Source organism: Aedes aegypti, chromosome 1, assembly GCF_002204515.2.
Source record: "Aedes aegypti strain LVP_AGWG chromosome 1, AaegL5.0 Primary Assembly, whole genome shotgun sequence".
NCBI classification, from domain to species: Eukaryota; Metazoa; Arthropoda; class Insecta; order Diptera; family Culicidae; genus Aedes; species Aedes aegypti.
Window position 1 is genome coordinate 301,410,199 of NC_035107.1, and position 16,968 is coordinate 301,427,166.

General features: G+C 39.9%; 1 protein-coding gene across 39 annotated transcripts in view; it reads left to right on the plus strand.

Annotated features, from left to right (window-relative positions):
• LOC5573536 (modifier of mdg4) overlaps nucleotides 1-16,968 on the plus strand; it is a 419,719-nt gene that overhangs the window by 45,839 nt on the left and 356,912 nt on the right. Inside the window, exons 5-6 of one of the 39 annotated variants that reach the window (XR_002498736.1) lie at nucleotides 2,226-2,557; nucleotides 12,013-12,086. The exons of 34 other annotated variants lie outside the window; for them this stretch is intronic. Coding sequence is in view for 4 of the 5 variants with exons in the window: in XM_001654611.2 (XP_001654661.1) it covers nucleotides 14,421-14,770 (350 nt within the window). In the remaining variant the exon portion in view is untranslated. Of the gene's footprint in view, nucleotides 1-1,833; nucleotides 2,144-2,225; nucleotides 2,558-12,012; nucleotides 12,087-12,671; nucleotides 13,050-13,953; nucleotides 14,294-14,420; nucleotides 14,817-16,968 lie in introns of those variants that run through there. 4 more of the 39 variants (XM_001654611.2, XM_001654610.2, XM_021838297.1 and 1 more) reach the window with 4 other exon arrangements.

Consider the following 16,968-nt stretch of genomic DNA (forward strand, 5'->3'; position numbering starts at 1 on the left):
TTCTGAAGACAATCTTTACAACATTTAGTACAGGTTCAGAAAAGCAGCTTTCCAAGTTTCCGGAGAGAAGCTTTTCAAACATCCGGAGAGAGTGCTTCGTGAAGCCCAAGCAGGACAGTTCGGTTTTGCGTCGTCCGATAGATTTAGCTCACGGTTTCGCGCGTGTTTTCGTCACCGGAGATTTTTTTTCCTGTTTTAGAGCGTCTTGCTGGGTAGGGCTTCGTGAAGCCCAAGCAGGACAGTTTTTACATTCAGAAATGGAATAGTGAAAAGTGAAAAATGAAAAAGTGATTTGTTTGATTTGTGTCCTCAGTACTGTTGGTTTTTGGCTGCCCTAAGTTCACCGAACCATCCGGAGGTGACAGGCAGCACATAAATTTAGAGAATCAATCCGGTGAGTTTGTTCCAGTATGATACTTTTTCTTTTGTGAGCCTTCCGGATCGTTTTTGTCCGCGTCGTGGAACTTCTGATCGTTTCTTGAACGGAAAATGTTATTTTCGGAGTTTGATAATTATGTTCAGATTGCGCATTCTGTCCGGGCGGGTGTTACACAACTAACAATCGGTTGTGGATGCTTTTTAACCGTTCGATGACCCTGGAGGGATCGATTCTGCTTTTCGTATAATTTGGAGCAGAAAAACCGACTGTGGTATCCTAGGGTGTTTAGTTCGAACGCGCTTCCTTTCGTTTTTCGATTATCTAAAAATACAGTACCACCCAGTACAGTTTTTCAATGGGCACAGTACAGTTTATCAATAGGCGTGATTTTTTTTTTACGCGTATCGTTATTTTATACAATCCGATGACCCTGGAGGGATCGGTTTTGCTTTTTACTGGTTATTGAGCAAAAATATTACTGCACAATCGACAAGCATTTCGCGAAATACTATTTATACTATAAATAAGCTATTGTTTTCTCTTTTGATTGCCGGCATTCAAAAGATTAATTTGAAAACGCTTAAACAACAAATGTTTATGGTCTATCGCCAGCTTTCTAGGCGAATCCTGACAATATACCTTCCCCAACCTCCAACTCCGTAGCACTTATGAGGGTGTCGCTGAGTCGGTGGCCTCTCATTAAGTAAGTGCTACATCAACATTTCCTTCCCCTATCCCAAGTTACGGTAAAGATGGGCGTGGCCGGGAATAGCGATATTCATGCTTTTAGTATTCTTGTTTATGATTTGAACAAGGTATATTCCCCTGCCTTGTTCTTGAAAGTAGTCAGGATGAGATTATTAAAAAGAAACATGAATGTTGCTAGTATCCAATCTATGAAGTATACCGTAACTACGCTAACGCTAACGCTAACGGTAGAAGCTTTTCAAACATCCGGAGAGATGCTTTTGAAGCTTTCAGGAAAAAAAATTCCCAGCTATCGCAGAAAACCAAAAGTGAATTACCTTTAGAAAGCAGATAACAAGAGACCGAAAATGAACGAAAGAAGAGGTACCAAAAATATACAGAAAATAAAAAAGTAGAAAAGCCAAATCGGAAATTAAAGAAGATTAAAAAGACAAAACAGCCATCGAAAATACAGGAAACGGATAAAAATCGAGATGTTATGAAGACCGCGAAATAAAAAAAAGTTGATGGAAGCACTTATGAGACACTTCAAGTATGAAGCAAACTACAATATCCAAATATAGAAGTTTAGTCTGATAGACATGGATTGCTGGCCAAACCGCTTCCGACAATTTCAACGAACAATTCGATTAAGCAATATCACATAGTCCCAAAGTCAACTGTAGTACTAGATTACGTAACTCAGTACAAAAACCAATAAGCATTTCTATTAACTAACGCTTTCTCTCTCTCTGCGTCCATTGTAGATCACCCATCCTTCCGGGCGGCCCAGTTCGGATACACCCAGCGGGGCAAGGTGTTGCTCCTGTACAACGGCTTTGCCTACATCAAGGACCGTGACTCGCGCACCAGCTGCAACTGGAAGTGTTCGCTGTTCGGGAAGCTGAAGTGTCGCGCCCGTGCCGTCACCAAGACAGCCTTCGGGCGTCAAATGATGAAGATCACCAATCCGAACCACAACCACGGCCACAAAGCGTACCGCTTCGATACGATGAATTTCGATACCAACGAGAAATAAATATCAGTTGATTTTTTCTTTGATCTGTGTGCACTGCACTTGTTCGCGTTTCATTCGGCTGGATTTGGCGGGCCCCCTTCTGCATGGCCTTATCACTAATCGGGTTTCCTCTCATTTTAGAAGTGTTCACTAGCGCGTACTTTGGGAAAACGCGACGCGGTCACCAAATGCTACTACACGATGACTACAGCTACGTGCGGGAGAAGCAGAAGCAAAACACCACCAACTGGAAGTGCTCCTGGCACGTTAAGTTCCGCTGCAAGGCCCGGGCGGTGACGAAGGAAATCGACGGGCAGCACTTCGTGCGGATAACGTGCGGGTACCACTCGCATCCACCGAACGAGGGGTCCAAGGCGAACGACGGTTCGAAGCAGTATTACGAGAACCATTAGGGATATGTAGATGGTTACCATGTGGATGGAGTGCGGTACTAGATTGTGGGATACTGCATGGTAAGTTCGGTCGATTGTAGGGTGTTATATTGGATATGATCTGACACTTCACTGTCGTGCATTTGCGTTTTCATTGAGAAGTAATATTTGATCACGGTCAGAAAAGGCCTTGAAATGATTTGTTCAAGAGAGAGAGTATTAGTAGGGCTGGCAGCAGGTCTTTTTTACAATACAAGTCTTTAAAAAGTATCTATTTTTAATTTAAGGTCTCTAAAGTCTCTATTTTAACCAAAATGGTCTCTAAGGCATCTTTTTTCCTCATTCTACTTGCAATGAATCCTGATGCTAAATTCTACAGGCTCCAGAAAAACCTTTAAAAACTAACTAGTTCAAGAATTTCGTCAATTTTTTTTTTCGAGGAAAAGCTTTAGGATTCCTTATAGTGGTATAACTTTCAGGGACTTCTTCAGGAATCTCTCAAGAAATTTTTCTGGAGATTCCTTCATCAGTTCTCCCAGAAATGCTTAGAAGAATTACTTCAGACTTTGCTTCAGGAAATCTCTGAGAGCTCCAAAGCTACTACCTCCAGTGATTACGTCTGGTATCACGTTGGCTTTTTCCCAAAAACAGCTTGAATTTTCTCCAGATATTTTTCCACTAATGCTTCAACCGAATTTTCCAGTTGGTATGTTCGTACTTTAGGAGATCTTCCAAAAATTTGAACAGAATTACTTCCAAGGGTTTATTACAAAGTTTTTGAAAAAATAGTTCAGGATTTTTTTCAAGAAGGCCTGCAAGAAGTCTATACAACCTGAAAAAACCTGGAATTATCAGGGAATTTGGTTGAACCTGGAAACAACCTGGAATCCTCAGGAAATTTCGGAAACAATCAGGGAAATTTTTGGAGGCAATCACGTCGATACACCCTTACTGAATTATAACAAAATTTGTTACAAGCATTTGTTCTGGTGATTGTAAAACGAAGCCAAAATTTCAATTTTCAAGTGCACAAGACAGGAGAATCTGACAACAGTTCGCGCTAAAAATCAATCAATTTGTTTGCTTGGTGGTGGTGCCCAATGGGATAAATTTTCAACGCAGAGCGCTGTTTGGTTCTCAAGTCTTGTGCTCTTGAAAATATGAGGTGTGGCTTCGTTCTATAATCACCTTCACATATTTGTATATCAAATTGTGTTCTAAGTATGTTTTAAATTGAAACAAACATGAAACAGCTTTTGTTATTATAACTGATTTTGTTTTCATTATGTTATAATTTTCTCCATCAACTCAAAGTACTTCTAACAAAAGTGAAAAACAATTTGTTATATGTAACAAATGTTGATAAAATTGTGCTACAATTTTGTTTTAACCCATTAGTCGGGAAGATTTCTGGAGTCTTGATTTTTCAAAGGTCACTAAAGTCTTGTTTTTTCATGCAATGAATTCTGATGCAAAAATATGTGAGCTTCAGCGAAATCTCCAGGGATTGTAACGAGACTTTTCAACTAATTCTTTAAGCGTTTCATCTCAGTTTCTCCAGAGATTTCATCTGGAATACTTTCAAGGGTTCCTAGAATTTTTTTAGAGATTCCTCCTATCAATTCTCCTAGATATTCTTCCAGCGATTTTTCGAAGAATGTATTGAGAAATTTCTCCAGAATTTGCTCTATGAAATTGCCGACCACTTCATCGTTGCTATCTCCAGTAATTTGCTCAGGGATTATTTTGAACATTTTTACATACACTATCTCAGGATCTGTCACTATCAGGACTTCCTCTAGATGTTTTTCAGTTGTTACTCTAGGAAATTTCGACCGAATTTTCCAGTTGTTACTCTAGGAGATCTTCTAAGTTTTTTTTCCAAGAAAAACCACAAAGGTTAATTCTAAAGTTTTTGAAAAAAAAAATGTTCAGTTGTTTTTTAAGGAACTCGACAAGAATTTCTACGTCATTTCATCCACGGTAACTCTAAAGAATTACTCAAAAAAAAATCCTCGAGGGGTTATTCGAGAAAATCTATAAAAACTTTTTAAATAATTCCACGACTCGATCCTGTGTTGCATCATGGAGTTGGGTTATGGAGTTCCACCATGGAATTTTTCCAGAATTTCATACAACTGCAGATCTTCCAAACATTAAAAAAAAAACAATTGAACCTACAAAAGTTGTTTCACGGCAGCATTTTTCCAGAAATTCCCACACATTTTTTTTTCTTTTTTGATCATTCAACAAGAAACTCTTCAGGCTTCGTCATGAGTTCTTCATCAGCAGTTTCATCAGAAATTACTTTAAAATTGACTTTAGAACATTTTCTCAAATTTGTGAAAAATTTCATTCACATTTCCGTGGAGAAAAGCATAGAGAAATTCCTGGAAGAGTACTTGGACAAATCTTCAAAGACTTCCTTGAAAAATTTACTGTAGGAATTCCTGAAGAAGTCTCTGAATAATTCCTGGAGATATACTTAGAAAAATTCCTAGTTAAATTCTTAAAAAAAAAAAAAAACAATTGACACACCTCAACAAGGGGTTATGATGTGCGGTGACTACGAAACCTGACATGGAGAAAATCATCGTAGACATGGAAACAGCGATTACCCTAACCGTATGAGTGAAGGACCAGAACAGATCACAGCAAGGAACATCGTGGCAGAAGCCATAAAAACAGAACAACACCGCAAAGCAGACCAGGACGAGACGAGGATCGTGAAAGAACTAAAGGAGAAACCAGTGTTCTACATCAAGGCGGACAAAGGACAAATGCGGTCGTCATCGTGGACAAGACGTTTCACGCTTACGGATAAAACTCTGAAGGACTGCAAAGCAATCATTGGCACGGCTCGCTCGAAAGAAGCAAACCCCATTCTTCCACGAATCAAAGGACTTCAGAAAATTCACAAATCAGGAAAAGAGATGCGAAAACTCATTTCGGCAGACGGATCCCCCAACCATAAACTGGCGCAATGGTCCAGGTCGGTCAAAAATACCCAGGAACCTATTGGAGTCAGGAAACATCGAGGATGCTGATATGATACTGATATGCGTTCCAGTAAAGGATTTCCTAAATCTTCTCGAGGACTGGCTATTACCCAGAGAACGAATGCAGCATGGAAAGGGAAGATAAGCACATACATGAGGTTGGCAAGGTTGTGCATGGACGAGAACTACTTCTAATTTCGAGGAAACTTCTACCTATCTTGATACCTTGATGGCTACGGCGTAGCGTCACGCCATTGCCGGGCGTATTGTAGAGCTCCATCTTCGTCCGTCTTGGGCGAAACTTCTTCAGTTGCCCCGAACGTTTAGGGTCGCCAGGTCCTCTTCCACTGCGTACAGCCAGCGTATTCGTGGTCTTCCCCGAAGCCGCCGACCTCTACCTGGTTCCCTGCTAAATAGCATTTTCGCAATTCTTTCTTCCGACATTCGCAGTAAGTGACCAGCCCACTGAAGTCTGCCGTATTTTACACGATTGATAATATTCGCATCTTTGTACACTTGATACAACTCGTGATTCATGCGTCTGCGCCACACACCATTTTCGAGTTTCCCACCGAGTATTGTCCGCAGCACTTTACGCTCGAAAACACCGAGAGCTTTCCGGTCTGATTCTTTCAACGTCCACGCTTCGTGCCCGTAGAGAGCCACCGGAAGAATCATTGTTTTATACAGGGCGAATTTTGTTTCCGTTTGCAAGCTGCGGGACCTAAGCTGGTTACGTAGTCCGTAATAGGCCCTATTCGCAGGCCCTATTCGCAAGGCCTCTTCCACTGACCTGCGATCGATTCCAATTAGGTCTATATCGCCCGCAAAGCCAAGGAGCATGTGCGACCTTGTGATAATAGTGCCATTTCTCTGCACGCCAGATCTCCTAATAGCACCCTCGAGTGCAATGTTGAACAGTAAATTCGAAAGTGCGTCTCCCTGCCTCAATCCGTCTAACGTCACGAACGAGGTTGACACCTCGTCTGCGATCCGAACACTTGATTTCGAACCATCCAGCGTAGCACGTATCAGCCTAATTTGTTTCGCCGGAAAACCATTTTCAGACATTATCTGCCAAAGCTCATTTCTTTTCACTGAGTCGTACGCCGCCTTGAAATCAATAAACAGATGGTGAGTCTGCAAGTTAACACCCTGCGAGTCATCCCCTACACATCGAATCATTCGTTCCATCATAATGTGGCAGCTTTTCACCACATGGTCCACTGGATGCAGACTCTACCCCTCAGTGAAGACGGAAAAACTGGAATCTATTTTCGAGATGACAAGGGTCATTGTCTACCCCCGATTTTGTCAGCCTATTTTAAATTTGCTGAAAAATTGTTTTCCTTATATTTTACCACGTTTACATTAAAATTGATGATGTTTGATGTCATGCACGCATGGGCGTGGCCAGAGAGGGCAAGGCAATGCCTTTTAATACGGGTACTAATCTTGTGTTTGAATGCTTCAATGATTGTGTCCAGCGCTCGTGTTTATAAAAAATAAAATCACGATAATTAGAGAAAGCTCCTCGTCTTTCTCCAGGAATTTCTTGAACGTGTTTCTCCAATAATTCCTATAAATCGTTCCTGGGAGTTAAATAATGCTTAAAATTGAAAAAAAAGCGAGATTCTCTTAATACTTTTTCAAAAATAAATCTATGGAATCCTACTTAACCTTTTTTCAAAAATGTTCAAAAAATAATTTCATAAAATGTTTTAGAAACATACTGAGTCCACTGAGTATGCTTTAAAGTTTCTTCATACATTCTCTCTTGAACTCAATCACAAACTACAACCAAAATTCCTACAAAATTATTTTATATTTAGGGAATAAGTTCAAGATTTATCTTCTTTTATTCCTTATTAAATTCTTATATTTTTTTTCAGTGTATCTCGAGATAATTCTTCAAAATTAGCTTGTTAAAGTTTTATTGAGATTGTGCCTACAATAACTTCATAAACTCTTTGAAAGTCCCTTCAAAAATACGTTTTATTGAATTCTACAGGAATCATTTGACGAGATTTTCAGGAATTTCACAAAGAACATTTTGAAGCATTTAATCATCCCATAGGTATGAGAAAAAAAAATCTGAGATTTATTCACGACTTCTACGCTAAGAACGCACCAAAAAAATAATCCATGGAAACCAAAGAAAATTTATTGGTTTTCATATTGTTAGAAATATTTTTACAAACATTCCAGGTCAAATCCTTGAAGAAATGCTCAAAACGCTTCTGAATGATTTTTAAAATAATGTTTAGGAAAATTTATGTGGAAATCTCCGGATGAAACATTTACTGAATTATACTTAAAATAATTTCAAGAAGGGTTTCGAGGTAATTATTTGTGTTATTTCGAGGGAGTTTCTGAAAAAAATAGAGGAATTTTAATATGGTTCTGGTTTGGTGTTCTGGTAGAAATTCATAGATAATTTAACGATCATGTATAACTAGGAACTCAGGTTGATTCCGCTTGTTTTACTGGTCAGAGCAAAATTGCCAATTAAAGGGACCACAACGAATCGAATCTTCAGAATTTTTCCAATAGGTAAAGCTCCAAGATTTTCAATAGACCCGCCACTCAACATTGAAACAAGATGCGTTTTGGACTTCACTTTGCTTACTATGAAAAAAAAAGGGAGAATATCTTGCATAGTTTTATGTTTCATGACAAAAAAGGTGCAGTGGTAGCGTATAATAATCGTTTTGGCGTGAAAATTGTGAATGAAAAGTTGAGAATCGATATTGCCAATATAAGGGGGAAAGCCCCTGATGAAAAAACCTGGCTGCACCCATGTCCGTCGCCCCCTTAAAAGTCCAACAGAACAAAATGACCCGATTTTGTCAGGTTCCCCATTTTGTCAGCCTAAAATTCATCGAGGGGCTGACAAAATCGGGTCCTCACTGTATAAGGAAAGGACGATAAAGGCCAATATCGACAAGAAAAAAAGCAAGCATATATGGAGTACTTTGACGACACTCATCGCCGAACCCATGAAGAGAGTCTCCATCCCATACGACAGACACATCTCCAATCAACTTCGCCTAATAATGCTAACACGGTGCTCCCCTGACCGTTATTATCAGAAAAAAATCTCCATCAAATCTTTGTTCACCAGTCGTTTTCTATAGCTATGCTGCATGTCTGGGCAAAATTTCAAAAAAAATCGTAGGGCCCGTTTTGTAGTTACGCCCTTTTCATTGTACAAGTCCACAAATTCAAAGGAAATCTGAGATATTTCAACGGACTTTATTGGCCTTGATAATCAGGAGTAACAAACTATCAAAATTTGGTTCAAAGTAAGGGTTTTTAGTTATTTCTAACCTCTGGGCAAAGTTTTGAATAAGAAGATCGTTGAAATTTTAAGTTACGCCCTTTTTGAAGTGTAGCTATTAAAATCACCAATTAAAAATAGCTTAATTAGGCATTCTAATATCGGTAGCATGTTCGAATGTTTTCAATGACACATAGCACTCACATACCGTCAAAATCTTTCACAATTGACCGATTTTTCATAGGCTCAAGCGATATAAGGCATGACGGAGCCAATTTTGTATTGTTATTATTAGTAATGAAATACTGTTATAACCAAAACTTAAAACTCAATTGCTGAATAATGCGCTATTGGGCAAACTGTGGCACTTTAGACCACTATCAATACTTTTGTGATCATTTGTAGCATACATTACAACATTTAGATATTTCACAAATCTATAAATATCCGGTCTTTTCGATCCTACAAATACGTTAGAGTCCTGGATCCTAGAATACAATAGTGAAAGAATTGTATAAATCAATCAACCCATTCTCAAACCAACTTTTGAAGAGTAAGCATCAATACTACATCAATCAATCAATACAATAGAAATATTCGGCATTTTTCAGATTCATTGATTTTAAAATCATAACACTTGCAGAGCTTAATTTCATATGTCTTCCGTAAAAATTAATACTCTCAAACCTCTCTTGAAAAAATTCCACCCCATAACCCCGAGTTTCATTTCCCCGAATGTCATTAACCCGAGAGTCATCACCATAAACGCACCATTATGCTGAATATTATTGTCCCGAATTTATATTTACCTGTGATTCAATGTGCCCCGTGATAATGGGATTCGAAGTAAAGCCATTCTAGGAACTGGAACTCTCTTCAGGTTCATGATATTCGGGGTTTGGAATTGAGAGGAGTATAATTTAAAGAAGACTTAACCTCCAGTTTTTGTTACCGGAAAATCTTTATTTGTTCTGTGGCCGTGTTGGTTACCTGCTAATGTATGTACCATAATCCTACACAAATTGATGATTAATCTGTAAACTTCCATTATTTCCATCGTAAACTGTGCCTGTGAAATAAAAACTCACGCGCTGCTATAATAAGTAAAGACAAACGAAAATAAATCAGACTTTGCTTAACAAACATCTAAAATTAAGCTTTGTAAGTACTACGATTTTGAATTCCATTATATTTCAATAAATTCCATTATTATAACGGATATTCTATACTCATAACCGAAAACTCAAGTCCGAAAGTATTCTTCGACGTCAAATTGAGCTTCGATATACAACAGGAATTGAATGTTAAATAATCTGAATCGTGAGTTCATTGCTTTACCAAACTATACAGAATATTGTTGAATAAAAAATAATTTGGTTACATGATGAAATTGGCTCCGTAATGCCTTATATCGCTTGAGCCTTTAAAAATCAGTCGATTGTAATAGACTTTGAAACCATGTAAGTGCAATGTGTCATTGAGAACATTTGAACATGCTTACCGGTATTAGAATGCCTAATTAATCTATTTGAAATTGATGATTTTAATAGCTACACTTCAAAAAGGGCGTAACTCAAAATTTCGACGATTTTCTCATTCAAAACATCACCCAGAGGTTACAAATAACTAAAAACCCTTACTTTGAATCAAATTTTGATAATGTATAACTTCTTATTATCACAGCCAAAAAAAAATCCGTTGAAATATCTCAGCTTTCCTTTGAATTTGGGGACTTATACAATCAAAAGGGCTTAACTTTAAAACGGGCCCTACGATTTTTTTGAAATTTTGTCCAGACATGCAGCTTAGCTATAGAAAACGACTGTGCACAGATTTGATGGAGATTTTTTTCTGATAATAACGGTCAGGGGAGCACCGTGGCTAAGGAATTTCGAAATCGATTGAACATTGAATCCAGCAGATTGTAATTGCTTTTTTTATCAGTAATTTCTTCTTTTGTTCTTCTATCTCGTGACGTATTCTATCAAATTATGGGTTCTAAGCGATTGCGGCGGTTTGGGGTTTGAGCCATTCGGGGTAATGAGAAATGGAATTCGGGGATATACCATAGAGTTACAAATTTGGCATACTCAATAAGTACACCATAGGGGGCACACATAATCGTAACGGAAAACGCTCAGATATTGGCAAAGAAAGAGCTCATTAGAACACCAAGCAGAAAAACAAGTTCAGTCCCATTTGGGACGATAAGACAGTAAGAAGAAGAAATGCCGTGTGAGAACGTCCGCAGTTACTATGCAAATTAATATAGACTGTTATGTTCTTACAGTCGGTTGAAACAGATTGCACTATGGAACAAGTTTTTGTCTTCAAGCTTCTACATATCGTTATTTACATAAAGTATTTGAATAGTACGAATAAACGATTGATTCACCAAAACATTTCATAAACCATTGTTCAAATTTCCTTCAAACTTCAATAATAATATTAGTATTTTCTGCAACTTTGACTGCCTGGAAAACATTATGACTTGCTGGAGCATTTCTGAAAGCGGCAACTGATTCGGCAATTCCGAATTTAGGGGAGGCATATAATTTGATCGTTGAGACTCGCGATACAAAAACAAATCTAGTCGAATCAAAATGAAGTACAGGTCGGACTCGATTATCCGGAGTATCGATTTTTTTTTCACTCCGGATAAACGAATCCTCCGGATAATCGAATCACTAAGAAAAAAATTGAAATCTTTGATAAAAGAACTTTAATATTATCTTTTTTATTTATTTTATTTATATGATGCGGGGGCGTAGCCAGAAATTATTTCTAGGAACAGTAGGGGTCTTAACAAGAAATTTTTTTTTTTTTTGGCCAGCATACACAAAAAATCACTTTTTCAAGCCACCCTTTTCAAATACTCTCAAATACGTTCTAAACTGCAAAACCAGTCATATTGTATATTGCAATACCAAATTATCTCTGATTTATGCATAAAAATTGAACAACAAGAACATCAAAAAACAAATTCCGGATAATCGAGTCTAAAATTCCGGATAATCGAATCCCGGATAATCGAGTCCCCGGATAATCGAGTCTCCGGATAATCGAGTCCGACCTGTAGTAGAATCGAATCAAAATTGAATGGGAATCAAATTGAAATTGACATCGACATCGACATTGAATCGAAATTGAAATCAAGTCGAGCAAAATATGTTGTTATAATGCACACAGTGAAGTGTTAGTTGTTAGAAACATATTTCCGAATATTTGATCTTTATTTTTATTTATTTTTTTTACAGGAAGTCCATCATCAACCATAGGCTATGTGCAACGGATGCATTTGTAAAAAAAAACACCTTTTACTCTGTTACATGGACATTACCAAAATAAATTTTATATATCAAACCGACTTGTAACGATTTTTCGACATTCCTTGTTCCAGTTCCATTGATTGATCTAGTACCGTACCATATAACACAAAACATCTCTCTCCGTTTTTTTAGAAGACTTGCATGGCTTCTCGCAGCGTGCTCACTTCGAGTTCACGTCCAGGGGCACCCAGTGTCTAGTCTACGACGGGTACTACTACAGCAAAAACAAAACCAACGAGGGCGGGGTGCGGGTCAACTGGAAGTGTCGCTACTACCAGCGCTTCAAGTGCAAGGCCCGGGCGCTCACCAAAACCATCAACGGGTGCGACTACGTGAAGGTGTCCAGCACCGAGCACACCCACATGCCCGAGATGTACTGCAAGGATCTGCGACGAAAGCGGCGCAAGGGCGTCCGAACGGCGGACTCCGTAGACTTTCTCGTTGTGGAATGAAGATCTGAAGATTCGTGAAATAAATGTTCATTTGTGAAGAGAAATTGCGATGTGTTGGTTCAAAATATGCCTGTTATATTTGCAATGGTTTGATCCAGGTTGATCTCACATACTTTTCATTCGACTGTCTTTCAGGAGATACCAACAGAACGGTGGATCTAGAACTGGCGCGGTTTGGATCGACTCAACGTGGAAGGCCACTGCTTGTGCACCAGGATTACACGTATATTCGCAATGGGGAGTTTGGTGGAACCATCAATTGGCGCTGTTCGGCCTATCGAAGGCAAAAATGCAAAGCCAAAGCCATCACGGTCAAACACAAAGGCGAGGAGTACGTGAAGCTGTCCTATTCTGAACACAGCCACGCTCCCAACGATCCACACAACCATTCAAAGTGGAAGCAGGACAACGAGACAGTTGACTTCCTGCAGTCGGACGAAGTGGATGAGGATGTGATTATGAAATGTCTTTTGGACAATTAAAATCTACTCAATAAAAAAAATGTTGATCATAGATGTGTTTTTTCGAAGTCGTTCGTTCTAGTACTTCACTCGAGCGTTTAGTGTGACTTACGCTTTCTCCATTGTGTCTTCCGCAGGCAACATCATATACGTACTATCCAAACGTGGTACCAAGCATCTGTTTTACAACGGAAATACGTACACTCCGAACGAACGGCCCTATCCCGGGCAGCGTTCCAGAACGTGGAAGTGCACTTTGTACTATCGGCTGAAGTGTCGAGCCCGTATCGTTACCAGTGAAGCCGAAGGAGTACCCAAGTTGCGTGTGGTCGTTGCCGAGCATACCCACGAAAAGCTATTCCCTCATTTGAGCGAAAAATTCCGCAGTCTATTCTAGATCAACGAAAAAAAAACCCACAAATCTAGTCCATCACTAAATGATCTCTTTATTCTAGTCCTTTAATCTAGCAGCTTGTGAAATAAATGTTCGTGTCTTTAGAATAATTGAGTTTTTGGCATGGTCGAAGGGTTGATATCAAGTTCGTCGTGATTGATAAGAAGGATGTAACCATGAATGTCTCTTCTTTGCTTTTTTAGACCCGTACGACTGGGGTCCGATTAGTGCGATTCGGTTCGTTCACTATCCGATCAAAAGCAAAGTGATCACGAAACTGTTCCACCGGGGGTTTTCCTACTACCGGAGCAAGCAGGTTAACCAGGCCACCTACTGGGTGTGCGATCGCACGAAACAAAGCAATTGCCGAGCGAAGATAACAATTTTTGAAGAGCAGAGGGTGTACAAAGTGACCAATTCTTATCACACGCATGAGCCAATGTATTCGAATTATCCATGATAATAAATTCGAGTTGTTTTCTATCCCGATTTAGTACTTCATCGATCGTATAGGTGGCACTTGTTATGACATATTATTGATTGTTATTTCTGTGTCTTCCAGATCAAGATTACATTCCATTGGTTGCCACGATCGGACCCGACCCGGACCCGATTGCAGGACCAGAACAGTACCTGGTGAAGCTAGAACAGGAGATCCACATTTCCACCGTGATTGGTCAGCGGGGCAGCACGAAGCTTCTGATCGAAGGCTACACGTACATTGTGAACAAACGGAGCAACGGGAAGCGTTACTGGGGTTGTGCCAAGGCCGTGCCGTTCCGTTGCCGCGCTCGTTTGATAACGGATGATTGCAACTTTAACGACGTTACGTTCAAAAATCTGGTCCACAATCATCTACCAAACGAAACCAAACCACGATAGAGAAGCTAGCATTAGATTTGCGGTTGTGAAATAAAGCCAAATGCTCGAACCTAAACAGATTGCTATATTTTGTGATGTACTAGAGTGCCGACTCGAACGTTCTCGTGTATGTGTCGTCTAATTCAATTTCGCGTTTGCTTTCAGCAGTGAAGAAAACTCGCCTGTCGGGAGTACTGAACCTATCCTCGTGGACATTCACGCCTGGTCAGCGGGGCAAACCCAAGCTGGTCATCGAGAACAATTCCTTCTTCCGCACCAAGGGAGACACGCAGCGCTCGTATTGGTCCTGTTCGGCGTACAAATCCAAGAAGTGCAAGTGCAAAGTCGTAACCCATCGGAACAGTCTGGTCGTGAAATACACCCACAAGAGCCATTCGCATCCGAACGAGTACAACGACCTGTCGAAGATCAACCTCATCGACGTGGACATCAACGAGTTCTACGATAAACCGGTTGGCGGTGCCGCCTTTGAAGTGAAGAAAGAACCGTCGCTTTGATTGTAGATTTGTAGGAAATTGAATAAAGTGTTAGATTTGTAATGTACTTTGGTTGTGGTTCTGAAACGTAGTACTAGATCTTTGGTTGAATGGGTATTTTTATTTGTATGATTCTAACAATCAAACTTATTTTCACAGGTAAATCGAAAGGTATCGGGCCGCAAATCCAATACCGAGGTAGAGAAGTAGCATTTTCCCCGAGTTGTCGAGGTATGCCCAAAATGATATTGGACGACTATGTCTACCTGCGAAATGCGGGAAGCGCCACCAAAACCTATTGGCTGTGTGAGCGGGCGAGAAAGTGGAAATGCCGTGCCCGAGCGATCACCTATCGAGGCACTGGCCGCATCACCATCAACGAACACAAGCACAATCACCCGCCCGGGTCGTAACTGTTTTGCTCTAACAAACTTTGCGAAATACATTCAGCTTCATATCGGATGTGTGTTGAAATCGTGTTCTACTTCAGCTTGTCTTCCTGTTCGAATTATAGCTCTCCAATAACATGTGTGTGTGTCCTTTTCGTTGTAGACAAGAACAAATATGGAGCGCAGTTCGAATTCGAGGGCCGGAACGTGATGATCGCACCCAGTAAATACGGTTTTCCCAAGCTGCATCTGGATGGGTACATCTACCTGCGTAATGTTGAAAAGTACGGCAAAGTCTATTGGGTGTGCGAACGGGCGAGGAAGATCAAGTGCAAAGCTCGGGCTATAACCTACCGGGGCAAGTCGCGGATCACGATCAACGAGTTCGATCACAATCACAGACCGGGGTGCTAGATGATCATGCAAAAATATATGTTAGAGTAAAAAGTACGTACCTAGTTTATTTTCACACGGAACGACATTGCATTCGGGTCTACCCCGTTTGGCATAATGCCGTTTGGCATAATGCCATTTGGCATAACAGTCGTTTGGCATAATCGTCATTTGGCATAATAGCCGTTTGGCATGATTGTGAAAAACATTGAATTTGATCAAATTCCTTCTATTAAGCAACTGCTCACGATCGTACATTCCGTTGTCAGTTAGTGATAGGACATACTTCTAATCATCATTTTTCAAGGAAACCAATATACAATAAAGCTCTTTTGGAATTGCATCATACATGACTTCCGGGGTCATTAAGTCCAGGATATTATGGCGTATTTTTAACAAAAATATATCCAACGCCTAAGTTATTCCATGTCATTTGAAAAAAAAAGGAACATGGAATTTTATGATGCATCTTATGGTACAGCATATTACTGTACCACTGCAGTATCTTCCTTTTTCAAATTATGCCAAACGACTGTTATGCCAAATGACTATTATGCCAAACGACTGTTATGCCAAATGACTATTATGCCAAACGACATTATGCCAAACGGGGTAGACCCGCATTCATAGTGAAATCCAGTATGGTTAGGGATGATGAACACAAGCAGTATACGCCAATTGGATTGAAATCGAAGCATCGATGATAAATTTGATCTAAATCGTATCTAAAACAAATAGAAATTGAATCGAAACTAAATCTAATTGGTTTCAAATCGAATAGAAATCCAATATGGATTTCAAAATGGAAAGGAATTCAAATTGATACGAACGTGAATCAAAATCTAACTGAAGGCAAGTTGATGCTAATTTTCACATTCGATGGTTACAGATAATGCTATTTGCGTTCCGTTCGATAGTTCAGACGTGGCGTTCACCATCAGTAGAAAGGGTTATCCGAAGATGATCTTCCGAGGCCATACCTACCTACGGAACAGCAGCACCTTGGAGAAGACCTATTGGATATGCGCTGCGGCACGTGACCGAAAATGTCGATCCCGGGCAATCACGACTAGAGGCTCGCACTATGTGACCGTTCGAGAAATGGTGCATAATCACTGAAAGTAGTAGTTGAATAAAATTGTTTCGTTGAACACTATTTGTTTCATTTATCAGTCGATCAGTTGACTTCTTACTTTATCAAACTAACTGCTGTCGCTGTTCATTTCAGACCCATCAAGGAAGTACAAAGAGCTGGTGTTCGTAAGCGGCGTGAGGGGAATGCCGAAGCTGATCGTGGATGGGTATTCTTTCATTCGAAACAAAGGCAATTTTCGGACCACCTACTGGCGTTGTTCCAAGCTCCGTTCGCTGGGATGTAAGGCCAAAGTGATAACGTCACAGTACGACAACAAGGTGTCGATCACCGATCCCTTTCAT